Source organism: Heloderma suspectum, chromosome 7 (assembly GCF_057233095.1).
Source record: "Heloderma suspectum isolate Gila_16-S chromosome 7, 16-S_ref, whole genome shotgun sequence".
Taxonomy (NCBI): domain Eukaryota; kingdom Metazoa; phylum Chordata; class Lepidosauria; order Squamata; family Helodermatidae; genus Heloderma; species Heloderma suspectum.
The window spans coordinates 68,170,633-68,197,146 of record NC_139464.1 but is presented as its reverse complement, the minus strand read 5'-3'; the positions used below and the strand labels follow the sequence as shown (position 1 = coordinate 68,197,146).

Here is a 26,514-nt window from a genome sequence, read left to right as displayed (position 1 = left end):
GTAACAAAATGTTAAAGCCAAAGGTAGGTGAATCTACCTAAATTAAGAAAGAGCACAGATAGAAAAAGAGGCATTTGTTAAGCTAAGGCTGCAGTCCTAAGCACTTGTAAAGCCTTGTTTAACTGAAATGTGCTTCTAAATTAATATTTATAGGCTCAAAGTGAAAAAACTCCTTAGCATACATCAGCTGTAGTATTAAGGTACCAAATACACTACAGACTGAAGCATGGCATGCCTAGCCGCTATAGAGCTGTCCATGGATCTAGCTCTGTTATCTCACAGCCAATTAGCTGTATAGTTAGGGTGGCCACATATGCATCACCCAAAGACAGGAAATACATCACCAGAAAAAAAGGGCAAAAGAGCAATGAGATTTGCATAAATTTTGCATATGCTAATTAGAAATGTGCAAAATTAGAAACAATTACTATAATTTAAATAAAAATACAATACATCTCACCAGAGTGGGGGAGACTGTGGCCAAGTGACATGTGTGCCTACTCAGTCTTCTATCCAAGTGCTATCACCTGATGGGCAACTTGAAGGCCCGTGGGCTCTCGCTTCTGATGGTTCTTTATCTTTAAACCAGACCTGGAGTGGTCACCCCTTCAAACAAAGTATGCCTTCAACAGAGGATTGTCCTCTGGCAGCCCCTCAGTAAAGCAGGACACATGGCCACCCTATGTGTAGCAGATGATACTCCTTGTTGTAAACTGGGGTATCTGGAGCTGCGTAAAATTTCTGCTTCCCAGTCCAGGTAATTGGCCACCAGAAACTATGTTGGTCAGCTGCTGTTTCTCAGTTCTGACCCCACTGCTTTGTTCCTCCTTGGAATCCACCTCATGTTTTTCCTATTTAATCCAGCAAGTCAAATCACTCAAACTCTGGAGTATATTCATATTTGGGGTAGGGGTAAACCCTGTATGATAATCCTTGTTACTGAACTGGCTTTGCTGAACTGCTTATATTACAGAACCACCCAGGTCCCTAGACTTACCATCCAAAAACCATGGCAGCATGGGTCCACTCATGATCATGGACTTCTCACATGCATATCATGTTTGCTGCTTTGCATCTTTTAAATATTTGTATTGTATTTTATATTTTTAACTGCTTCTATGGCATTTTAGTTCTTTAAGTGTTTGTAATCGGCCTAGAGAACATTGGTGACTAGGCAGATTAGAAATGTAATTAATAAATAAATAAATAAATAACATCTCATTAGAGTTAGCCCAAACAAATAGTCCTCTGAGGGCCAACCAGACATTTATATGTGGATCTAGCAGCATACATCTTTTTTCAATTTAATTCTAGAGTAGGCACAGGCCCCCCAAACTGGATCAGGACTTAGCATGGGGGCTAGGGGGCTTTTAAGATCTGGATCAGGCCCCCTTCACCTACTCTAGAGTAAAGAAAAGGAGGCATAGATGCTAGATACACATTTAAAGTAATATCTGTTTTGGCCCTAAGCTTTGATTTTTACCGCATTTTAACAGTGTCACCTCCTGAATGAAAATTATTGTGGCTAATGAAAATTATTGTGGAATGATGTGTACTAAGACAGAGCAGGCCACATTGCAGAAGTAATCATCCAAATGGCTTCTTGGGCTGCCAATATCATTCGTGCTCCAGTGGTAAAGTAATCCCTGATCCAAGATGTGTGTCTCATCAAGTAGGAATGGATCAGTCAATCCATCCACTACCTGTCCTTGGAGGAGGCTAGTTGCCTATTATATCATGTGGGGTGACCATGTGTCCTCTTTTGCAGAGGACAGTTCTCTGTTTCAAGGGTTGCCAGAGGGCAGTCCTCTATTCAAAGGCATCCTCATCAGAAGGGCTGTTCTGTCCAATTCTGGATTAAAGTTAGCACCTGACCAGCAGGCTGAACAGGCAGGAACACAGATCACCTGGTCACAGTCTTCCACAATATAGTGAGATGTACTGTATTTCTATTTAAATTAAAATAATTTCTAAATTTGCATCCATACATATGAATTAGTATATTCAACTTCTATGCAACTCACTGTCCTCTTTTTTGGAGATGCATTTCCTCTTTTTTGACCATTCATAAGTAGCCACAGTACATCTACGCTTGAATCACTGGGCAGTATCCAATGGTTGTTGTTGTTGTTCAGTCGTTCAGTCGTGTCCGACTCTTCGTGACCCCATGGACCATAGCACGCCAGGCCTTCCTGTCCTGCGCTCTCTCCCGGAGCGTGCTCAAGTTCATATTCATTGCATCCGTGATGCTATCTAGCCATCTCATCCTCTGCCGTCCCCTTCTCCTTTTGCCTTCAGTCTTTCCCAGCATCAGGGTCTTTTCCAGGGAGTTTTCTCTTCGCATTAGGTGGCCAAAATAATCCAATGGTACTTCTACATTTATTTATTTATTTATTGCATTTATACCCCGCCTTTCTCCCTCTCGCAAGGAACTCAAGGCGGCTTACATTATCCTCCTCCTCACCGTTATATCCTCACAACAACAACCCTGTGAGGTAGGTTGGGCTGAGAGTCTGTGACTGGCCCAAAGTCACCCAGTGAGCTTCCATGGCCAAGTGGGGACTAGAACCCGGATCTCCCGGCTCCCAGTCCATCACTCTCACCACTACACTACACTGGCTCTACTACATAGAGTAGACCCCTTGAAGTGAAGGGACTGGATGCGCCCGACCTCATCTGATCTCGGAAGCTAAGCGGGGTCAGCCCTGGGTAGTACTTGGATGGGAGACCACCTGGGAATCAGGCTTCCTGCATTGAGCAGGGGGTTGGACTCGATGGTCTTGTAGGCCCCTTCCAACCCTATGGTTCTATGATTCTATGAATGGGCCTAATCTAATGGCAGTAACCATTGGATACTGCCTATTGTCTGGGACTTGCATCCTTCTAATCATGAGTCACCTGCAGAAGAGTAACTCATACAGAGACATGTTGGATGAGCTGCTCTGAGGGCAGATACACTCTAAAAATAAATCCTTCCACATGTAAGAAAGATGCGTACATGATAATTATCAGATGCTTGGGAAATGCTGAGAGAGACTGCCTGAAAATCAGTACAGACAGGATATGGAATGGGATGTGTTCTTCTAAAAATTGCTTTGTGGAAGACTTGAAGGATGGGAGTTTGTGTGATGCTCAGGATCGAACGGATACAATGACTGGCATTGACTAGTGACCCAAAGGGGGTGGAGGCAGTGCATACTTAGATGCATTGGTTTGATATGAACCTATGAAGCAGCTTTACATTGAGTCAGAACAGTGGTCCATTTAAACCAGGGGTGCAGAACCTCTTTCAGCCTGAGGGTTGTGGTGCTGTAACTGTTTTATCTGCTGCCACTATTTTAATGTACTTTTTATTTGCTGCTGTTATGTTTATCTAATTTTAAATTTTGATTTATAGATTTATGTGCCTTTGTGTGTGTTTTCTGTGTGTGATATTATGTTTAATATTTTCATGTTGGTTTTGTGTGATCTTATTGTAATGTTTTCCCCTTCATGGATCACTGCCTTGTTGTGGCGAAGGGGCTTGCGTAACTCAGTGAAGCCATAAGCTATGCCGTGCAGGGCCACCCAAGACGGACAGGTCATGGCAGAGAGTTCTGACAAAATGTGGTCCACTGGAGAAGGAAATGGCAACCCACTCCAGTATTCTTGCCAAGAAAACCCCATGGAACGTATCACAAGGCTAAAAGAGATGACGCCGGAAGATGAGCCCCTCAGGTCGGAAGGTGTCCAATATGCTACTGGGGAAGAGCAGAGGGTATTTCCAAGTAGCGCCAGAAAGAGTGAAGCGGCTGGGCCAAAGCCGAAAGGACACTCAGCTGTGGATGTGTCTGGTGGTGAAAAGAAAATCCGATGCTGTAAAGAACAATATTGTTTAGGAACCTGGAATGTCAGATCAATGAATCAAGGTAAGCTGGAGGTGGTCAAACAGGAGATGGCAAGATTGAACATCGACATCTTGGGAATCAGCGAACTAAAATGGACAGGCATGGGCGAATTTAATTCAGGTGACCATCGTATCTACTATTGTGGGCAAGAATCCCTTAGAAGAAATGGAGTAGCGCTCATAGTCAACAAAAGGGTGGGAAAAGCAGTACTGGGGTACAATCTTAAAAATGATAGAATGATCTCAGTACGAATCCAAGGCAAACCATTCAACATCACAGTAATTCAAGTCTATGCCCCAACCACTGAGGCCGAAGAAGCTGAGGTTGATCGGTTCTATGAAGACCTACAACACCTTCTAGAACTAACACCAAAAAAGATGTCCTCTTCATCATAGGGGATTGGAATGCTAAAGTAGGAAGTCAAGAAATCACCGGGATAACAGGCAGGCATGGCCTTGGTGTACAAAATGAAGCAGGACAAAAGCTAATAGAGTTTTGCCAAGAGAACATGCTGATCATAGCAAACACTCTTTTCCAACAGCACAAGAGGCGACTCTACACATGGACGTCACCAGATGGTCAATATCGAAATCAGACTGATTATGTCCTTTGCAGCCAAAGATGGAGAAGCTCCATACAGTCAGTCAAAACAAGACCTGGAGCTGACTGTGGCTCAGATCATGAGCTGCTTCTTGCAAAATTTCGGCTTAAATTGAAGAACGTGGGGAAAACCACTAAACCATTCAGGTATGACCTAAATCATATCCCTGATGAATATACAGTGGAGGTGAGGAATAGATTTCAGGGATTAGACCTGATAGACAGAGTGCCTGAGGAACTATGGACGGAGGTCCGTAACATTGTTCAGGAGGCAGCAACGAAATCCGTCCCAAAGAAAAAGAAATGCAAGAAAGCCAAGTGGCTGTCTGATGAGGCTTTACAAGTAGCTGAGGAAAGAAGGGAAGCGAAAAGCAAGGGAGAAAGGGGAAGATATACCCAACTGAATGCAGAGTTCCAGAGAATAGCAAGGAGAGACAAGAAGGCCTTCTTAAATGAACAATGCAAAGAAATCGAGGAAAACAACAGAATGGGAAAGACTAGAGATCTCTTCAAGAAAATTGGAGATCTCAAGGGAACGTTTTGTGCAAAGACGGGCATGATAAAGGACAAAGAAGGCAGGGACCTAACAGAAGCAGATGAGATTAAGAAGAGGTGGCAAGAATACACAGAAGAACTATACAGGAAAGATCTGAATGTCCCTGATAGCCATGATAGTGCGGTCACTGAACTTGAGCCGGACATCCTCGAGAGTGAAGTCAAGTGGGCCTTAGGAAGCATTAGTAACAACAAAGCTAGCGGAGATGACAGTATTCCAGCTGAGCTATTTAAAATCCTAAAAGATGATGCTGTTAAAGTGCTGCATTCAATATGCCAACAAATCTGGAACACTCAACAGTGGCCACAAGACTGGAAAAGGTCAGTTTACATTCCAATTCCAAAGAAGGGCAACGCCAAAGAGTGTTCAAACTACCGCACAATTGCGCTCATTTCACATGCCAGCAAGGTGATGCTCAAAATCCTACAAGCTAGGCTTCAGCAGTATGCGAACCGAGAACTACCGGAAGTACAAGCTGGGTTTCGAAGAGGCAGAGGAACTAGAGATCAAATCACCAACATTCGCTGCATCATGGAGAAAGCAAGAGAATTCCAGAAAAATGTCTATTTCTGCTTCATTGACTACGCTAAAGCCTTTGATTGTGTGGATCACAACAAACTGTGGCAAATTCTTAAAGTGATGGGAGTACCAGACCACCTTACCTGTCTCCTGAGAAACCTGTACGAGGGTCAAGAAGCAACAGTAAGAACCAGACATGGAACAACCGATTGGTTCAAAATTGGGAAAGGAGTACGACAAGGCTGCATATTGTCACCCTGCTTATTTAACTTATATGCAGAGTACATCATGAGAAATGCCGGGTTGGATGAATCAGAGGTCGGAATTAAGATTGCCGGGAGAATTATCAACAACCTCCGATATGCAGACGATACCACCCTAATGGCAGAAAGCGAAGAGGATCTCAAGAGCCTCTTGCTGAGGGTGAAAGAGGAGAGTGCAAAAGCTGGTTTGAAACTCAACATTAAAAAAACTAAGATCATGGCATCTGGCCCTATCACTTCCTGGCATATAGAAGGGGAAGAAATGGAAGCAGTGACAGATTTTACTTTCTTGGGCTCCAAGATCACCGCAGACGGTGACTGTAGCCATGAAATTCAAAGACGCTTGCTCCTTGGGAGGAAAGCTATGGCAAACCTAGACAGCATAGTAAGAAGCAGAGACATCACCTTGCCAACAAAGGTCCGTCTAATCAAAGCTATGGTTTTCCCAGTAGTAATGTATGGCTGTGAGAGCTGGACTATAAGGAAGGCTGAGCGCCGAAGAATTGATGCTTTCGAACTGTGGTGCTGGAGAAGACTCTTACGAGTCCCCTGGACTGCAAGGAGGTCAAATCAGTCCATCCTCAAGGAAATCAACCCTGAGTGCTCATTGGAAGGACAGATAATGAAGCTGAAGCTCCAATATTTTGGCCACCTAATGCGAAGAGAAAACTCCCTGGAAAAGACCCTGATGCTGGGAAAGACTGAAGGCAAAAGGAGAAGGGGACGGCAGAGGATGAGATGGCTAGATAGCATCACGGATGCAATGAATATGAACTTGAGCACGCTCCGGGAGAGAGCGCAGGACAGGAAGGCCTGGCGTGCTATGGTCCATGGGGTCACGAAGAGTCGGACACGACTGAACGACTGAACAACAACATTGTAATGTTTTATTGACTGCTGTAAACCACCTGGAGAGGATAATCAATCATGAAAGACAGTTTAAAAATCCACTGAGGGTGAAACCCTATGCATGTGCAGACAGAAAAATATCCTGCAACTCCCCGCAACTCCCCATGCTATCTGGGGAATGCTGGGAGTTGTAGGACTTTTTTCTGTCTAAACATGCATAGGGTTTTGCCCTAAATAAATAATAAATAAATGTATAAAACTGAAAGTTTTAAAAGCTGTAACATTCACACTTTCCTTCAGTGGAGGCTGGTGGTTCCAACTTTGGTGGGGCGGTAAATCCACTCTGGGTTTCAGTCAGAACCAGCCAAAACTCTAAAGGAGCTATCCATGGTGCTGAAACCTATCCCCAGAATGGCTTTAGCACCTTGGATAGCTGTTTTAGAGTTCTGGGTGGTTCTGACTGAAACCCAGAATGGATTTACAGCCCCACCAAAATCAGAACCACCACCCTCCACTGCTTTCCTTTAAACACACAAACACACATGAGAACATGTTTTAATTTAGCTCTGATAGGGATAAAAGGTCAACTCAAGATCAGCCTTAATTACAAACTGATTAACACAATCCTAGGAGGGGCTGTTGGCCACTCTTGCAATTCCTCATCTCACAGCCTGTCAGTTTCCCACATCGTTAATTATCACACAGTTAATGCATGATTTGTTGTTGGATCATTTACTCAACATTTGTTATTCTTTCTTATTAACAGTCTTTTACAGCCTCTTCCAGTTTCAGATGAAATTTATTAACAATTATTTAAGTCACAGTACGGCTGGTTTCACTGCAGTGTTTGGGTACTGACAAAGGGGGAAACTGGAATGGGTCTTAAACATACAGAGGACCTCATTTTGGGGACAGTCTAATGGTGGATACTGATAGACGTTGTCTATTGTATGGTACCCAGTTCAAATAACTTCTGTGGCTGCCATCTCTTTGTCACCAGTCCTACCCGGCAGCATCAGAGAGAAAGGTGAGACACTAACTAACTAACTAACTAACTGCTACTTGGCTCTTTCTCCCACAGAACAGTCTTCCTCAGTGACCATTCAATGCTGTTGTTAAACCTTAATGTAATTTTATGGAAAATTAGTGCCTGCATTTGCCTGTGTTCTGTTCACTCCCCATCCCATTTTCCGTTTGTACTATGTCTGTTAGATTGTAAGCCGGCAGGCAGGGCCTGCGATGCTGCTGCTGCTGCTGCTGCTGCTATTATCATTATCCTTATCATCATCAAACCATGTCCCACATGAGTGGCAATCTGAAGCCACATACCACATGGAGAAAGTCAGTGTTACCACACCACTACACAAATCCACCCAATTGTGTGGTACTGCGCTGAATGTTGGCTTCTCTATATGTCAGGCTCACAAAACATGTGACCCTCCAAGTGGATCAAAGGCTGCCAGCCATGTGTGATGGCCTTCCAGCTGCTTCACAATCCTCCTATTTCCGAGGCCCAAGATGGCAGCAAAACAGGATTGCCAAGATCTAGGTAGCCACGGTACATGGCTGGTGGGAAGCCTTCACTTCAGCTTGACTGGTCCCACAAGCTTTGTACAGTCTACTTCAGAGGAACATCCAGCCCTACAGAAGCAGCCTCAGTATGGAGCAATTTTACAGCACCAAGCAGGCAGGACGTGTTTGTCTGACTCCACTGAAATGGAAGGAAACTCCTTTTCTTTTCCAGTGCTGAACCCTAACCCCCCAAGAGGTTTGGCGCCTTGGATAGCTCCCATAGAGTTCTGGCTGGTTCTGACTGAAACCCACAATGGATTCACAGGCCCACTGAAATCAGAGCCACCAGCCTCCACTGGCTTAGTATACTTGACCATCTCCTCTTCCCTGTGCAGATCACAGTGTAATATATTTCCCAAAGTCCCACTCATTTCTTGGAATAGATGGAATGTAAATTCAATAAATATGATGTAATCTAATAGTGGCCTGCTTATCAGGTAACAACTGAAAAATGGAAATGGTGTAGTAGACAGGATGGATGAGTGAGACCCAAGTAAGAATCCTTGTTCAGCCATCAAGCTTGCTGGCAGAGACATTATGAATAATCATGAGAGAAAGACAGAGAGAGAGAGAGAGAGAGAGAGAGAGAGAGAAGAGTTCCTACAAGCAAGCTCTCTTGTTTGATTTCTCATGAGGAGGTGCAGGTTAAGCAGGGTCCCACTCACAGCCTCTTCTGAGCAGGCGACAAGCCGGTCTCCACTCATCTTGACCTCGAGTGATTTGCACCAACTCTGCAGCAGTCACTTTCTCCTTCCACAATCTACCCAGCTTACCCAGGACAGTTGAACAGAGATGCAACAGAGATGGCTCCAGTTCTTCAGTGGAGCTTTCTTTCCCATCACACTGGGATGTTTAGTCCCAGTTCTCAGTTTCACAGGAAGAAGCAGGACCTGCCTCTTTTATGTTTCCCCTCTTCTGCCCCAGGGAGGTTGGGATGGCCACTGAGGGCAGGGGAAAAGGGAGAAAGCAATGGATGCTCAAACACCCACGAACACGTTACACACATTCAATTAGATCAAGCCCCTTTGGGCCAAGCAAAGAGATGCTTGTGCATTTGTCCTTACTGCATGACTTTGGCCAGTCACTATCGCTCAGCCAAATATGCTGCACAGAGAGTACAATGGGACTTCTACCTTAAGCTCCTTGGAGAAAGCGTGACAGACAAATTTACATGTACCTCGATGAATGCCAATCCAAATGCTATTCCCATAACTATGATCATATTTTTCTTGAAGAATTCAATTATTACTTCACCACAAGGCTGAAAGACAACAACAACAACAACAAACAGAAAAAGACAACATTAATGTGAGTAATAAATTGGTTAGCCAATCATTATTAGTAATTCATAGTCTTCTAACATGAACACTGAAAAGGCATTCGCTGGATCATGGAGAAAGCAAGAGAATTCCAGAAAAGCGTCTGTTTCTGCTTCATTGACTACGCTAAAGCCTTTGATTGTGTGGATCACAACAAACTGTGGCAAATTCTTAAAGAGATGGGAGTACCAGACCACCTTACCTGTCTCCTGAGAAACCTGTACGAGGGTCAAGAAGCAACTGTAACAACTGGACATGGAACAACCGATAGGTTCAAAATTGGGAAAGGAGTACGACAAGGCTGCATATTGCCGCCCTGCTTATTTAACTTATATATGCAGAGTACATCATGAGAAACGCTGCCGGGTTGGATAAATCACAGGTCGGAATTAAGATTGCCGGGAGAATTATCAACAACCTCAGATATGCAGACGATACCACCCTAATGGCAGAAAGCGAAAAGGATCTAAAGAGCCTTGTGTTGAGGGTGAAAGTGGAGCGTGCAAAAGCTGGTTTGAAACTCAACATGAAAAAAATGAAGATCATGGCATCTGGCCCCATCACTTCCTGGCATATAGAAGGGGAAGAAATGGAAGCAGTGACAGATTTTACTTTCTTGGGCTCCAAGATCACCGCAGACGGTGACTGTAGCCATGAAATTAAAAGATGCTTGCTCCTTGGGTGGAAAGCTATGGCAAACCTAGACAGCATAGTAAGAAGCAGAGGCATCACCTTGCCGACAAAGGTCCGTCTAATCAAAGCTATGGTTTTCCCAATAGTAATGTATGGCTGTGAGAGCTGGACTAAATGAAAGGCTGAGCGCCGAAGAATTGATGCTTTTGAACGGTGGTGGTGGGGAAGAATCTTACGAGTCCCCTGGACTGCAAGGAGGTCCAATCAGTCCATCCTAAAGGAAATCAACCCTGACTGCTCATTGGAAGGACAGATACTGAAGCTGAAGCTCAAATATTTTGGCCACCTAATGCGAAGAGAAAACTCCCTGGAAAAGACCCTGATGCTGGGAAAGACTGAAGGCAAAAGGAGGAGGGGACAGCAGAGGATGAGACGGCTAGATAGCATCACCGATGCAATGAATATGGACTTGAGCACGCTCCGGGAGAGAGCGCAGGACAGGAAGGCCTGGCATGCTATGGTCCATGGGGTCACGAAGAGTCGGACACGACTGAGCGACTCAACAACAACAACAACAACAACAGATATATGAATGAGGCAGGGTCTTCTTGATCTCCATGCTCTTCCATTGTCTCCCTCCCTTCTGGCATTCTTCAAGCAAGCTAGAACATCTCTGTTTCTGTGCACTTTTGCTTGCTAGTTTAAATTCCACTGTTACTCCTTTCTTTTGCTAATCTTTCTGCTTTTTTGTCTGTTTATTTAATATTTTATATCCTACTTTTCTTTCATCATGGAGTCTGAGGCAGTATACAAGGGGTTCCCAGGCAGTGTCCCAGACCGAAGCCTCTTTAGCTTCAGCAAAGTGGCAGCAAGTGCCTTCAGACCATGCCCTGCCTGGGCCCTGGTTTCATTTGGATTGTTTTTAATTGATTTGTTATTCTTTTTATGTATTTTATGGTAAACTACCTTGAAACCATTCTGGGGTGAAAGGCAGTGTGCAAATGTAGTAAATAGTAGTACTACTAGTAGTAATTTATTCCTTTGACCAGAGATTGGCCTAATTTGTCCCCAGTATTATCCAATATCTACACAAAACCATTGGAAGAGGTCACTTGGAGCTTTGGAGTGAGTTGCCACCAATACGCGGGTGACACCTAGCTTTACTGCTCTTTATCACCTAACACCTTGAACATTCCCTAGGGATGATAATTGGTTGGCTGAGGGTGAACAAGCTGAGATTAAAACTAGACAAAGTGGAGGTGCTGTTGGTCAAGAGAAAGTCAGGTTTGGAGATTGGGATTTAACTTGTTCTGGAAGGAGTTGCACTGCCCCTGAAAGTTCAGATCCATAGCTTGGGAATGTTCCTTGATCCTGTGCTTTCTCTGGATCTTCAGGTGACATCAGTGGCAAAAAGTACCACCTGCTAACTTTCCTGAGTCTGTCTGATTTGGGAACAGTTATCCATGCCTTGGTAACATCACATCTAGACTATTGGAATGAGCTCTATGGTAGGACCTCATTGAAGATCATCTGGAAGCTTCCACTGGCATGGAAGCTAGACTTACATACAGTAAGTCTACAGTAGCTAGACTACTAATGTTGCAGAACCCAGAGTCAGAGAGACCACGGAGTGAAGGAAAAAGAGATTCTTTATTTAACGCACGGGCTTAAGGCTGGAATCATTTCCAAAGAGCCAGAAGCCCCGATTTACATTAGCACATTGTTTTTATAGATATTGTGACACATAGGAAATGGCTCCTCCTTTCCCTCCCATATGGGGTTGCAGTCCTCAACATTTCTTCTCCTAGCACCATTGTTTATAATACAAGAACTGGGTTACAGGGTAGCCGTGATAAGCAGAGAACAGAAGAGAACAGCAGAGAACAAGATATACAATTGTATGACCTTTGACAAGATAAGGAATTCCTGTGTCTCGTCAGCTTACAACAATATATTCAAGGGAGAAAGAGCTCAGCAAGAACATGAACCATGAGACTGCATGAGGCTACTTAGTCTGACCCCCGATATGGCTGCTACATTCCCCCTTAAATGCATAATTTCATTACAATTATAGCATTTCATTACACAAATAGACATTCTGGTTTGCGAAGCATAACACAGGACTCTTATAGCAACCTTCTTACTTAATATCTTGTTGAGCTATTAGAGTGTAGAGGGTGGCAGTTTTACTAGCCAAGACATAAAACAGATTGGTTAAACAGTGCATAAGATAAGGAATGCAAAGGCATAACAGTATTTCTATGAACAACACTGGTAGAATTAGGATGAACAATGCTTTTAAGCTAGCTAAGATCTGGAAGCCAAGGGGTTAACCAATTTAGCCAATTGTTTTCTTATTGTTATGTCAGCCACTATATTATGCATGCAGATTATTGATTTGAACATCTACAGCATTATTATTATTAGTCAAATTAAATGATGGGGGAGAAAAAGATTTAAAAAAACCTGTTTGCAGGTATATCTCTTGGCAAACAAAAATGTTTTACTCTAGTGATGTTAGCTAGGTGAAGCCAGTAATTATCAGCGAATTGCTGGGACAGACTTCCCCTCTCTAGGGGCAGGCCCCCCTTGTTCGCACCTTATTAAGGAACCACAATGCAACATTACTAACACTACAACACGCATGTTTGATCTTTTTTGGGATCTGACCGTACGCTGGGCAGCTATTCACCTGGCTAGCTACAGTAGGGTCTAGTCCCCTTCTTCAATTCTCCCCAGTTGCAGGTCTGACCGTACGCAGGATGGACAGTTTCCTGGGGTGCCCACAGTAAGGTCTAGCCTGAGTCTTCTTACTGCTTTTTCAGAATGATTTTTAAAGGATTTTCAGCTACAGTCCACTCCCCCCCTCTCGTTCTCTTGACTCGTGTCCCATGTATCCAGGGTTTAACTCCAGCTGCTTTTATAGCTGCTGGGGTGGAAAGTATAACAGTTTTCAGTCCTCTCTATCTGGGAGTCAAAGGGTTATTTTTCCCTCTTTAACTCATACTTTAACTCTTGGTTGGAAAGGATGAACTTCTGTGATGGGAATGGCTTATTTTCTAAGACAAAGCAATGCTGGGCTTGAAGAATTTTGCTCAGTGTTTGGACTTCTTGTTTAAGGCTAATGTTTGCTTGCTCTTGATGCCACTCCAGTGTCAATCATGAAGTCAATGTCACGGCTCCTCACAAGCTGTCTTCTCTTTCGCCTGTTCTGGCTCCTTTGGTTTTCTCTTTTGTGTATTTGATTCATTTTATTTGGGCATTCATGCCACCAATGTCTATCTTGTCCACACTGGGCACACTGGTTCTTTCTTAAGAATCTTTTGCCTCTGCCATGTCTTCTTTTCCTCGCCCACGTCTTCTTGGACCTCTGGGTCGAGTGTATACTGGTGATAGGCATTTAAAAGATGCTCCAAGTACGCTCTGGGAGCTTTGGTGGCACCTTGCAGCACTTCAGACACTTTAGTCATATTAACTGACTTCTTCATACCTGCTTTCATGGCTTCTAACAGCAGGGTTTGATACTGGGTGAGGCGCTCTAGCCCCGCTTGTGTTTTGGGATTCCAGCAAGGGGGGGGGGGTACTTACAAGGAGACTTTATTGGGTAACTTAGAGCACACAGGCATACCTAATGGTTGGATCAGACAGCTTTTCTGAACCACGAGCTGTTGGGCTAAATGGGTTTTATACCATACATGTTACCCATGAGGCAACACAACACTAGCAAGCATTTTTAGCATAGGCTAGAAGTGTTTGGTTCTCAGGCACACCTTCCTGTAAACAGACTTCGCTTCCCAAAGTGCTTGATAACACTTTTATTTTCAGTATGGGAAGACAAATCTCTCTCTCTTTCTTTTGCTTTCTTTTTCTTGCTGATCTGCCTGTATTGCAGATCATGTTTCAAACTTTTTACATAAAACTTTCTTCTCTATGCACCAGCCTTGTCTCTTTATTTGTCTTTTTCAAGTTAAACTCACTTACTTAAACCTTTCTGCCTTACACCAGTCCCAATGACACACATTTGGGATAGGCTCTTCTTCTCCTTCTAGTTACATTTTTTCATCTTAAAGAACTATTACATTATTGTGACTACTTTACCCCAGGTAATAAGCTCCAGGCACAATCAGCTGCTTCTAATTCACCCTGGGGGCAACTATGGCCACGCTTCTTTTCTACAAATGTTCTTTCTCTTTGCTTTTTGCCTCTTCTTTCTTCTTTTTTCTCCCTTCTCTATCTGTCTGCCACTTTCTCTATTCCCTCTTTTCTACTTGCCTCTGTCTTTCTCGACTTGCCTTTTGTCTTTTCTTCCTTTTCATTGGGAACCACACTCAGTATTATTTGGAGTTGCAACTTACACTAATCTGCAAATATCACATATATTTTATGATATCTAAGAAATCATAAAATATACACAAACTTTTTCTGCAATTTAACACAATGAATGGAACACTTTTTGCATGGTAAGGCATGATGGAGCAGATCCAGCAATCATACTGCTCTTCTGGCTGAAAGCTCAGGGCCCATCAAAATTAAGGGACGGGCATACTTACACACGCAAAGAGTTCTAGGTCACCATTTTTGCATCGGCAACTCTATGCTGCATGAGTTTTAGCAGAAGAAAATCTAAAAGTCATAGATCAAACTCAGCCTGCTGTACACTGAGCTGACTACAAACACAGACACACGGTCTACAGCGATGACAGTTCAAGTTTATCAAAAGCTTCACAGCACTGTCTACGGCAAGTCTTTGACAATTTAAAATTTTAGTCCATGTGCAGAGTGTCTCTAAAAAGCCCAGACAATGATGGAGGCAAACAGAGAAGGCTCTGGGCAATGAAGATGAGATGTTTCCAGCAAAGGCTCCCCACTTTTGCATCAGTTTAAAAAGGGGAAGTGTGGCCCTACACCCCTTCTGACAGACAAGGGCCTTTAACTTTTTAGCAAGGCCTCTGTCTAAACAGAACGGCACAGCTCAGCTCTCTAGCCGTGATGCTTTAACCTGGGCAACTCCTCTGTAAATTTTATTCTACTTCTGTCAGGTTCTCACAGACATTTTAAAAACTTACTCTTTTTTTTCTCTTCTAACCTGGTACACGAAAGCAAAGTGCCAAAACTCAGGACGCTGGGGGGTGATGGGCATCGCCTTATACTTGCATTTTTCAGGCAGCCATTAATCTTCGGGGAGGCGGTGGGGTGATTTGCAGGACTTCAAAGGCAAGCTTCTCAGTTTGTTTGTATTTGTAAATCCCAAGCTTAAAACAGGACATGATGTGGTACAGGGCAGCTAAATCTTTGCTTTGGCATGGGCAACAAATAACTCAGGTCAGCTTTCTTCGCTGGGGTCTCAAACAGGAAAACAGTCTTAATTTAAAGTTGTAACATCACTGACAGCGTCAGCCAGCCAGCTACACAAATCTCACTTTTTTTAAGACAGTTACTCCAATATCTTCTTTTTTTCTCAATCAGGTTGGGTCTTCCAGCTTACACAGTTTATTGCAGCTTCCAGGAGCATGGTAGTAGTGTGATTTTGGCTTGGCCAGGAACATGCTGTCTGGTTTCTCGGTCTCTTCAGCACACACACTCAGGCAGTGTAACACTGGACACTTAAATCAGTGAGATTTCTTCATTGCAGGGAATCCCACGGCAAAAGCTTAATAGTTACGCTCTTCAGAAATCATATAGCTGATGGTCAGTAGCTACAGGCTCTATGCAATTCTAGGACAGTTCAAAGCTAAACACGGTTACCTTGACAGAGATCTTCAACGTGGTCTTTCCGCTTCATTCTGCCTTGGGACTGTCTTATGGCACACTTTTCACTCGAAGAGGGGTCTAGCCTGTGCCCTGGGGGCTGACTCTTCACCTTTATTCTCTATTTTGCGCTTTCATCTTCTGGGTCTTCATTTTCAGTTTCCATTTCTTAGGGATTTCATCTCAATTAGGCGAGGTGATGATGTTGCACAACTCAGAACGTTGTGGGCAATTTTCCTGTCCCCCCCCCCTCGGCGTGCTAGGCTACTTCTTCAGCCTTGCACTCTCACGCTCCCATGCTTTGTTAAAAGCCAGGCTGTCCTGCAACAACATTTCTCTAATTAACAGCCTCAGATCTTGTTCTTTTTTTCTCTCAGCTCGACCTTGAGCTTTTTGCTGTTTTCTCTCTCTATTCTGAATCTTTTTTTAAAAAAAAAACCTTTTTCCTTTTTTTTTTTGGACATACATCTTAAGGGGGTGCAAGTCTTGAGCAGTAGAAGATGACTGATGAGCAGTAGACGAGCTCGCCTCCTCTTTTTTGTGAGAACACATCTTTTTAAGGGTCACTGCCGATTTTATTAAATCTTCTGCCCAATACTTCAATTCTTCAGTTTCTTTTATTAATGCTGATTGAGGTGTAAGAGGGGAACCGCCCAATCCCGTAGAGATGAAAGTCTCGGCAGGCAATATTTGGGAGTTGTGGACCGTAGCTGAAATCGGCAAATTACTGCTGGTGGGGCTTGAAACTGATGGCGACAGTTCTAAGTCAAAGCAAGGGGCAATGTCTCTGCAGGGGGGATGGCAGGGGCTCAGGAGCCACCGGATCTGGATCTCGATGGGGCGGTCTTGCAGTAACATGGGCCCGTGGTGGAAGCAGGGCATAAGCAGGTGGAAACGCCGTTAGCTCTGCCACGGGGCTTCTAACACTGGTTGTAATTTTTTGGCCATTTTTTTTTTTTCTGAGCACCAAAACTTTTGCCTGGGATTCTAGGCATTTCTTTAGCCATGGAGGAGAAGCACGGACTATGGAATCCCACGAGTTTATGTAGGGAAATTGGTCGGGGTGCCCAGGTCTCCCAACCACAATGGCATATACACGGCTGATTTTGCTGGGCTCTAAAGAGCCTTCAGTAGGCCATCTTACACCAAAAGATGGCCACTCTATTTCACACAAAGTCTGCAACCATTGAGGATTCATGGGGGGGTCCCCATAATCTCTACTAAAACCTTTCTTAAAATTTGCTAGCATACATCCCAAGGGGGTGCAAGGTTTGCTTCCCCCACCACCCATAGCCTCCCTCCTAAATTGAAGACAGACACAATTAGGGAATGGGAATTGGTCAGTGAGTAAGGGGTCTCACTGGCCGACACAAGAGGATTTTACACACCATGCACTTTGCTACTGGCCTGGGCACCCGGACGGTCAACGGTATGCGTCAGAAACCACAGTAGCCACTCACACAATCATCAATCTCTCCACTGCATCCATATATCCCTGCCACCCACTTTTCCCACTTTTTTTACCAGAGCGGAAAGCAGCTTCCCCAGCTTCCTCAGCTTCCTACTGAGTACTGGCCAGCTGAGTACTGGCGCCCGCTCGGAGGTGTGATCAGGCCCCCCTTCTACCCGCAAGGAGTAGGTTCTTTTTGTATACGTATACCAACACTGACCTTCTTCATAAGGCGGGGCCCTCTTTTTTTCTGCCCAGTGGCCTTTCTTCCTAAAGGCGGGGCCCTCTTTTTCCCATATACTTGCCTTTCTCCTGAAGGCTTCCAATGTGGGTTTCAACTCAATTGCAGCTGCGATACAGGCAGGGCTCAAGTTCCTTCCTCCGCTTCCCAAGGTTCTCTTGCTGCTCACTGCTGTTTGGGCGATCCCGGCGCAGGCTTTCTCCCATTCACCCAACAAAAAGGTCGGTGGCACCAAGAAAGGGAGGCATGCGCCGAGCTCGTCCTCCCGGTGCGGCGATTAAGAGCAGGCAACTGCCACCTCTCTGTCTCAGAGCCTGCCACATCCGAGTCACGGCACCATTTATGTTGCAGAACCCAGAGTCAGAGAGACCATGGAGTGAAGGAAAAAGAGATTCTTTATTTAACGCACGGGCTTAAGGCTGGAATCATTTCCAAAGAGCCAGAAGCCCCGATTTACATTAGCACATTGTTTTTATAGATATTGTGACACATAGGAAATGGCTCCTCCTTTCCCTCCCATATGGGGTTGCAGTCCTCAACATTTCTTCTCCTAGCACCATTGTTTATAATACAAGAACTGGGTTACAGGGTAGCCGTGATAAGCAGAGAACAGAAGAGAACAGCAGAGAACAAGATATACAATTGTATGACCTTTGACAAGATAAGGAATTCCTGTGTCTCGTCAGCTTACAACAATATATTCAAGGGAGAAAGAGCTCAGCAAGAACATGAAGCATGAGACTGCATGAGGCTACTTAGTCTGACCCTCGATATGGCTGCTACACTAAAATACAGTAGCTAGACTACTAACTGGTGCATGGTATCAAGATCATACTACTCCAATATTGAAAGGTCTGCACTGATTATCAATCATTGATAACAATTGATATAGCAACTTGATTTATAGAAAATGTATTCAGGAATCAAACATAAGCATCCAATGATAGAAGTTAAGCCTTCTCAAGTGACTGATACATATTTTTAGAACAAGAATTCTGGGCTTTTCTTCATCATTGTCATTTGGTTTCTATGAAGAGATGGGTTGTTACCATCCCACCAAAATCACCAAAATGTGAAGGAATGGGGACCATTATGATCCCCAAAATAACACTATTAAATTTACCTGCTTTCTTTATCCTTTCATTGCCACTGCCACAGTTTAATTCTCAACAAACCTTTAATCCCCTTATAACAGACTCATTCAGTAATGGGGTTTTAGACCATAGGCATAGGATGAACAGACACTGAGTTGTATCTAATGCTGGTCTAACTTATTTGCCATTCATTTCAATGGGTCCAGTCTAAGTAGGACTAACAATGGATACAACCCAAGGAGATTTACTTCAAAGTTAAAACAAATATTATTTATTTAAAAATTATTTGCATGTTAAGATGTTTTAATTATATAGCAGATTATATTTGACCAATATACTTTACTTGTTTCTTGCTTAAAATAGTATCGTTACTTTAGGGAAACAGCTATTGTCTTAGCTCATTTCTGTAATTAAAAAAAGATGCTAATTTCCAATTTTCTACCTTCATCCTGGTTAGCCCTGACAGAATAACTCAGTACTGTGCATATGAAGTCTTCCTTCTGATCAGGAGCTCACTGGTAAGGATATAAGATTGAAGAAGTTTCTTTCAGCTCTTTCTCCCAATAGACTCCCAGCTTCCTGAGATGAATGTTCTTCGCCTGGCAAGATACATTAAACTTTTTCTGAAATCTTATATCTGGACAGAGACTTGCTGACAGGGATGCATGCAGCACAGAAGTGTCTCAGTCACCTCCTCTCAAAGTCTCACTGCTTCTTGAGACCAGCTTCCTTCAGTTGACAATCTGGCCAGCAGCTTCCTTGTTGTATACTTACTCGAGTCTTCCTCTCCCAGCAAATCTTCACAGATTCTTCTCTGTGATTTCTTCTTCTTCTTCTTGTCTTCCATTTGACTTCATCATCTAGACTCTAGTGTCATCTTCTCTGTGTGACTACCCAAACTGACCCTGGACAGTGTTGTGTCTGCCCTTTTATACTTTTCAGCAAGCATACTGTATGACCAATAACATTTTAGCACCTGGCTACATGCCAAACCATTGGCCTATAATTAAGAGCCAATAAGAGTAAACAGAATATTCTATAATGGGCTACCACAGCCTGTCCTTGTTTATTCTATTGTCCAGTATAAAAGCAACTGGACCTAACTGTAAATGTACTAAGGCCTATAGCTGCCTTCTTGGAAACAGCAACAGCTTTTGCTGACTCTTGGCAGGTTGCCAACTGTAGGCTTCACATACAACGTAGCTGTTTAAGCATCAGAGGCAAACTATCGACCTTTTCACAGTTAAATCACTAACCAAATACTTTTTTTCTAACATAATGACATTCTTGTTTATTAATGTATACCACATTTATATAACTTTATTTCAGAATACACTCTTTCTCCACACCTCAGAGTTAATATGAGCCCTCACCATTTGGGTGAGAGAAAATGACAAGAGTTTGGGAAAGGAAATAGAGCAAACCTGTAGCCATATGTCATTTGTCATCACACCTGGACTATTCAAGCAATGCCTTGTTCAATAACCTCTCTGTGTAGTTATGTGGTTATAAGAAGAAATTCTTCTTACCTACCTTCTTATACAAATCTTTTATGCAGAAACTTGTCCCTTGGTCTTCCTTTTCACATTTACAGCCAAAATATGTATAATGATTTGTTCCCCAGTCTGATTGTCCATTAAATAAACCACAACATTTGTTCTGCAAGAGAGGACAAAATCAAAAACGTGACAGTTTACTGAAGAGAAAAATTGAGTTTGCCAAGATATTGAACATCTTAGGGCACAATTCTATGCATGTTTAGACAAAAAAAAAAGTCCTACAACTCCCAGTATGCCCCAGACAGTCATGCTGTCTGGGGCATGCTAGGAGTTGTAGGACTTTTTTCTGTCTAAACATGCATAGGATTGCACCCTTAGAGGATTTAATTTTTAAAAAAGCAAACATTGTGAAGAAAGATGCATATATAAAAAAGGGAAACCAGAAAACTCCCTGTGATGAAAGCCCTCCTCTCTTCACCCAGCCTATGGTCCTTCAAGATGGGGGGTTTGTCTTTGCTTCCACCTAGGCAGGTTATTCTCACCCACCTCAGGTTTCTGCCTTTAACTACCTTTCTCATACTCCTTTTTCCCTAGAGTATAATTGTGTGTGAGAGTTGTGCCCTTTTTTAACTTCTACCTAGGTTAAGTATAGGTAGCATGATGAAGACTTCAGTACAGACTCGATGTAAAAGAATCAAAATAATTTATTTAGATTATTATACAGATTGAACATTAAGAGATTTCTCTTAACCTAACCTATGCTAAACTGAGGCCTAAAACCACTAATCACTTCTCCCTATCCCCAGGAGATGTTTTATCTAAGAGATCAAATCCCCCCACCCCTTAATCTCTCTTCAGTCCTCCAACCATCTCTTTTAACTCACTTCTAACTCCTCCTCCCATCAGCATTCTCACTGACCAATCATACCACCCCAGGCACTCAGCCACTCACACAGTTCCATACATTCTCACCCACCCACTGGGCAAACTACAACGTATGGAGAAGCTATAAACCCTTAACATTGTGCTTAAACAAATAAAACCATGGGGCAGTTCCACCACACACCCTGATAAAAACAGCACCCAACTTGAATGAGTATTCCTTACACTGTTGCAGTTAAATGATATTCACAAGAAGAAAGTCCAGTGGGAAAAAGAACTAAATTCTTTTTCAGTATAGAAACTAAATTCAACATATAAACAGGTATGCCCTAGAAAAGCAATTGCCTTGGAATATTAAGTATCCCTTTATGAGGTTTGTGCGATCCAAGGAGATTATGTTTTGATTTAGGTTACCAACATAAAGCAGATTTGTTTTAGATTGTCTGGTCCCATTTTACCCAAAGGGCTGAATTTCTAGGAGGAGGAAGAATGGGAGAGAAAGGCCCTATTCAGGCATTCTGTTTACACTAAATGTGTGAGGAGGAGAGCTCTCTTGCGTGTCTCCTTCTCACCCATTTCCATTGTCCTGTACTCATGAAGGGTGATTTTCCGAAGAGGAGAGGCTCCTGATCCATGGACACTCGCCACATGATTGAGAAGCTTCTCAATCGCACGGAGAGACTGCTTGGATACAGGAGGCTGGCTGGGGCATATGGGTGTTGTAGAACTTTTTTCTGTTTATACATGCATAGGATTGAGTCCTTAAAATACTTCAGAAAAAAGCAATCACTACATCAGATGATTTAAATGCAATCATTTCCTAAGTTTTCTGCCTTGTGCATTCTATATTTTGTGTATGAATGTAAGTGTCAGAAATGAATCTGAGCATGTGGAGATAGCAGCTCAGACTCAGAATGGGAACAGCCAGGACCGGGGGAGGCTCCCTCCCTAGTGAGCTCAGATATGGCCTTCTTCTCAAGATCTTGGCACACAGATGGTTCAACCTGAAGGGCCCCCCCTCCCCTCCTCCATGAGAACCCAGGTCTCAGGGGAGGAGTAGAGTGAGGGGCGTGACTTGAGGGATGCTAGGGTCCGTCACAGAGCGAAGCAGGAAAAGTTAGAGGCAGAGCTCAGACACTCCTCCAGTTTGGCTATGCGTGATAGGCGGGAGCCACTGTAAGCGAGGGGCATCCCCCCTAAGCTAGTCTGGCCAGGAAGTTCTTGTTTCAAACTGCCGGCAACTTCTCTAACTTCAACTTTGGCTCCTCTATTGGTATTTGTAATTGTGTGGAGTAGCTGTTTCCTTTGTAGCCTGAGAGTTTCCTAGAATTTGCATTTGTAAGGAACCTGGTTGTTAACTAATAAAATAGTGAGCCTGAAGCCTGGTATCTTGGAGTGTGCTGATTGCAAAGGGAGAGGATGAAGGAACATGACAATAAGTGACTTTAACTGATTTGTAAACATGAATTTTATGTATCAAGTACATAGAACAGAAACAGAAGGTATAAACAAAATATCTGTAAAGAATTTGATGGTATGTATTCTGGTTTTCCCTCTTGGAAACATTAAGACTGTATTCACATATTATAATAGTGCTACTTGTTTTAGCTCTAGTTGAATATTGCAACTTCTCAATAGACTGTAATACAGATGTTACGAAATGTTACTACAGATGTTACTAAGGGCTTAACTGCACATTATGTTAATGATGTGATTAGTGGTCATATCATGGGTTTTTTTAAATATCATTCCAGGTGTGTGGGGGGGGGGGCAGATTGTCGTAGCCACTGAAATGCACAGGGAGGGGAAATTTAAATCGAGATCTTGGCAGTGGAGACAGGTGACTCCAGTTCTGGAGACATGGTTATTCCATTGGGTTTTAGTTACACCAGCCAATGGTCTAAAGGTGCTATCCAAGATGCTGAACCCAATTTGGGGATAAAGCTCAGCACCTTGGATAGCACCTTTAGAGTTTTGACTGGTGGTAACTAAAACCCAGAATGGAATCACCGCCCCTCCAGAAACTGGAGTCGCTGGCCACCGATGAAAAAATAGCTTCTTCCACCAGCACCAATGCTGCAGTCAGACTTAGAAAAAAAATCTCCCATTGACAGCAATGGGGGTGTGTTTCCTACGCTTGACTGCAGCATGAGGGGTGGAGTGGGGAGAGGCAATGTTTACCAAAATTGTAGCTTGGGAGGATTTTGCACCTGGCATTTCATTTTTTAACACCCAGTTTAGGGTAGCCATGTGTCCTCTTTTACAGAGGACAGCCCTCTGTTTCAAGGGCTACCAGGTGACAGTCCTCTAGTTGAAGAGCTGTGTGGTACAATTCCATATAAAGGACCAAAAGAAGGGTTGCCTGTTGCCAGTTAGCAACTGGACAGCGGACTGAACGGGCAGGCACACAGCTCACCCAGTCACAGTATTCCACACTATGGTGAGATGTACTGTATTTCTATTTAAATTAGAACAATTATTTCTAAATTTGTATCCATAAATATAAATTAGCACATTCAATTATTTATTTATTTATTTATTTGAAATCACTGTCCTCTTTTGTCCTGTTTTTTGGTGATGCATTTTCTCTGTTTTGGCATTTAATAAGTGGCCACTCTACACAACATCATTGCTCATTACATCATGAGAGTAATGTGTAGTTAGGGCCCTGCTTTTCTCACAAGTTTAGTGTATTCCTATCCACTGTGGGATACAGTTTCCTTTCAAGCAAAAGGGACTAGCACTGATGCAAACAGTGTGTTCGGTTAAAGTTAGAATTCAACGTTCTGGGCCCGCTGTTTCACATTTCCATTGGACAGAAAGTCCATCGCTTGCCTTCGACAAAAAGCAGGATTGAGATGTTTCAGGCGCCACATAAACAAGAGGCTGAACAACCACCCTCGCCATAAGCTAAAGCAGATGCTTGACGTAAGCTCTTGCAGAGGCTGTGTTTGTGAGTGTATCAAAGCCATTTCAGCAGGTGCTTGTTAATCTAGGAATTTCTTTAAGGTTCTTATTAAGAAGACAAACACAAATTACCTTTTGTTCCTATGACTGAGTGAAGGGCTTGTCTAAAATTCTTATATACACAAATTCTGATCATTATAATATGGGATTCCACAGAGTTACCTGCAGTCAGAAGTGTAATACTAGCTAGTTTGGCTGGGTGTCCAAACTAGTGCTGTGCTGAATCCTGCCCCCTATTTTTGGGAACTTTTTGTCTCCCTGTGAAAGATGCATTGCTTTTTCTGCCTCTTTTGCAGGGAGGGGGAGAATCTCGGAGAATTTTCTCATTGGGGAGGGTGACAGGGTTTCCACATACCTTTCTTAAGTGTAGATGATTCTTGAGGCAGTCTTCTATTTTAAAAACACCCCCTGCACTTGCAGGAGCCCAGGACTCTTCTCCAGCCAGGAGTTCTTCCTGAATGCCTATTGGAGAGGGCGAGGTCACATGGTCTCCTGGGAGTTCAGAAAGAACTCCCAGCTGGAGAAGAGTCCTGGGCTCCTGTAAGTGCGGGGGAGAGGGTGTGTTTTTTTTTTTAAGAAATAGAAAGAAGACCCCTCAAGAATGCCTATACTTCAAAAGGTATGTGGAAACCCTGTCCCCATCCCTAAGGAGAAAATTCTCCAAAATTCTCACTTCTCCCAGCCAATTTCACCAGAGTTTTCATTTCCCCTCCACCAAATCCTGAAAATGGAAGTATTGAAATTTTCAACACAGCACCAGTCCAAACCTTGCTTGTAATTCACCACAGATGAAGACAGTAGACAGATCTACACCTCATGTCATATCGCTACAATCCCATCGTGGTGAAGCTGTATCCCTCTTGTGCATTTTTACCTCATAGAGCACACAATGACATCTGTTGCATATTATCCATATTTTGGATAATATGGAATAAAAAGAAGGAAATATCACTAGAAAAGCAGTATACAGAATGCGTAATGTGCCCCAACAGTTATCAGTCCACTTCAGTACAGATAGAAAGCACTCATGTAGGTCTAGCCAGTGTCTTAGGACTGTGCATTGGGGCTAGTATTTGCTACATGCAGGTTTCTAATATGATAAGGCACCTTATCTCTTATGTCAGGCACCTTGAGGTAGTAGTTTGGCCAGGAACGACAAGGCTCCCCCCACCAACATACCAGACACTCAAGATGGAGACTCCCCAACTCCATGTTTTTGACTGGGCTTGGTTGACAATGGGACAGTGTGGGGTTTCTGAAGCCCCAATGCACACACATTTACTTAGGGCCAAACTACACATTGCTCTCATCACATCGCATGTAGCTGAGGCTTGTCTTTTTCTTTCTTTCTTTTTTTTACTCTAGTGTCAGCATGCACAATCCTGATTTGGATCAAGGCCACTGCATTCTGGGGGGGGGGAGGGTTAAACCTTCCCCCAAGGGGGGGGGAAGGTTAAAAAAAGGGGAAAGTATCCATGCTGACTGGGGATGTTAGGAGTTGTAATCCAACACTTCTGGAGGGCACCGGGTTGGGGAGATCTGCCCAGGTTGGGAAAAGCACCCGTCAACACCTAACAGCTTCAGCTTTCTATCACCCTTTTTTAAAAAAACCACACAGGATTCTATCAGATCTGTTTTCTGACACTGCAAAGACAGACCTGAAAGGATATGGGCAAGTCCTGTTGGGTCTGAAGTCCAGAAAAGCCTGTTGGGCAAGCAGGGGTGAGGAGGGGTGGTGGACTTGATAACAAACCTGTGCTTCATTTCTATAAACTTACTGAGGTTGTCCAATTCAGCATTTTTGGCACAGAATACCCCACCAACATTTCCTTTTCTAAAATGAAGAAATGGGGGGTGGGTGTTTCCAAACATGGTTGTTCATTCTGAGCTTTTGAAACAAACATAATTTTAAATGTCAGTAAAATGTTCATTTGCCTTAATCTCAAATTTGTGAAATTCCTCCAGATACTGTTTGTTGCTGCTTGCAGTACTTTGTAACAATTTGATTTCCTCAGTCAGAGCCTTGTTCAGGGTATCTTCCATCTGGAAAACAATGTAAGATAAATCAGCACATTTGATGTAACTTCCACAGAACTTGGCAAATATGACTTGAAGAATGTAGTACCTGAGATTTATACACTGCTCCCAAAATACCTGCTACAATTTGAAGAAGCAGGATCGCTAGTAGTCCAATGAAAAACTGATGGGGGTAAAAGAGAGATAAATTAATCCTCTGAGTAGGGGGGTAAAATATATTACTATTAATATGGTCATCAACAGATGTTTTTATGACTGGAATGCAGATTTACATTTGGAAAGCAACATTTTTTTCATTCCATAGTTACTACATTCAAAGGAGGACAAGGATGTTCTTTTTGTAAATCTTTGGCAGTTGTGTAAAAGGGGGAATTTTGGAAGATGCAACTTCCCATGCA

The 26,514-nt window shown here is 43.2% G+C and overlaps 1 protein-coding gene across 5 annotated transcripts in view; it reads right to left on the bottom strand.

Moving 5' to 3' along the window:
• The window catches only part of TSPAN8 (tetraspanin 8), a 51,060-nt gene that overhangs the window by 1,157 nt on the left and 23,389 nt on the right, over positions 1 to 26,514 (bottom strand). For 2 of the 5 annotated variants that reach the window (XM_084810490.1, XM_084810489.1), the window contains 4 exons: positions 26,205 to 26,279; positions 26,015 to 26,122; positions 20,265 to 20,390; positions 9,424 to 9,507 (listed from right to left, as the gene is read on the bottom strand). In XM_084810490.1, coding sequence (XP_084666616.1) covers positions 9,424 to 9,507; positions 20,265 to 20,390; positions 26,015 to 26,122; positions 26,205 to 26,279 — 393 coding nt within the window. Of the gene's footprint in view, positions 1 to 9,423; positions 9,508 to 19,160; positions 19,331 to 20,264; positions 20,391 to 26,014; positions 26,123 to 26,204; positions 26,280 to 26,514 lie in introns of those variants that run through there. The other 3 variants (XM_084810493.1, XM_084810492.1, XM_084810491.1) reach the window with 2 other exon arrangements.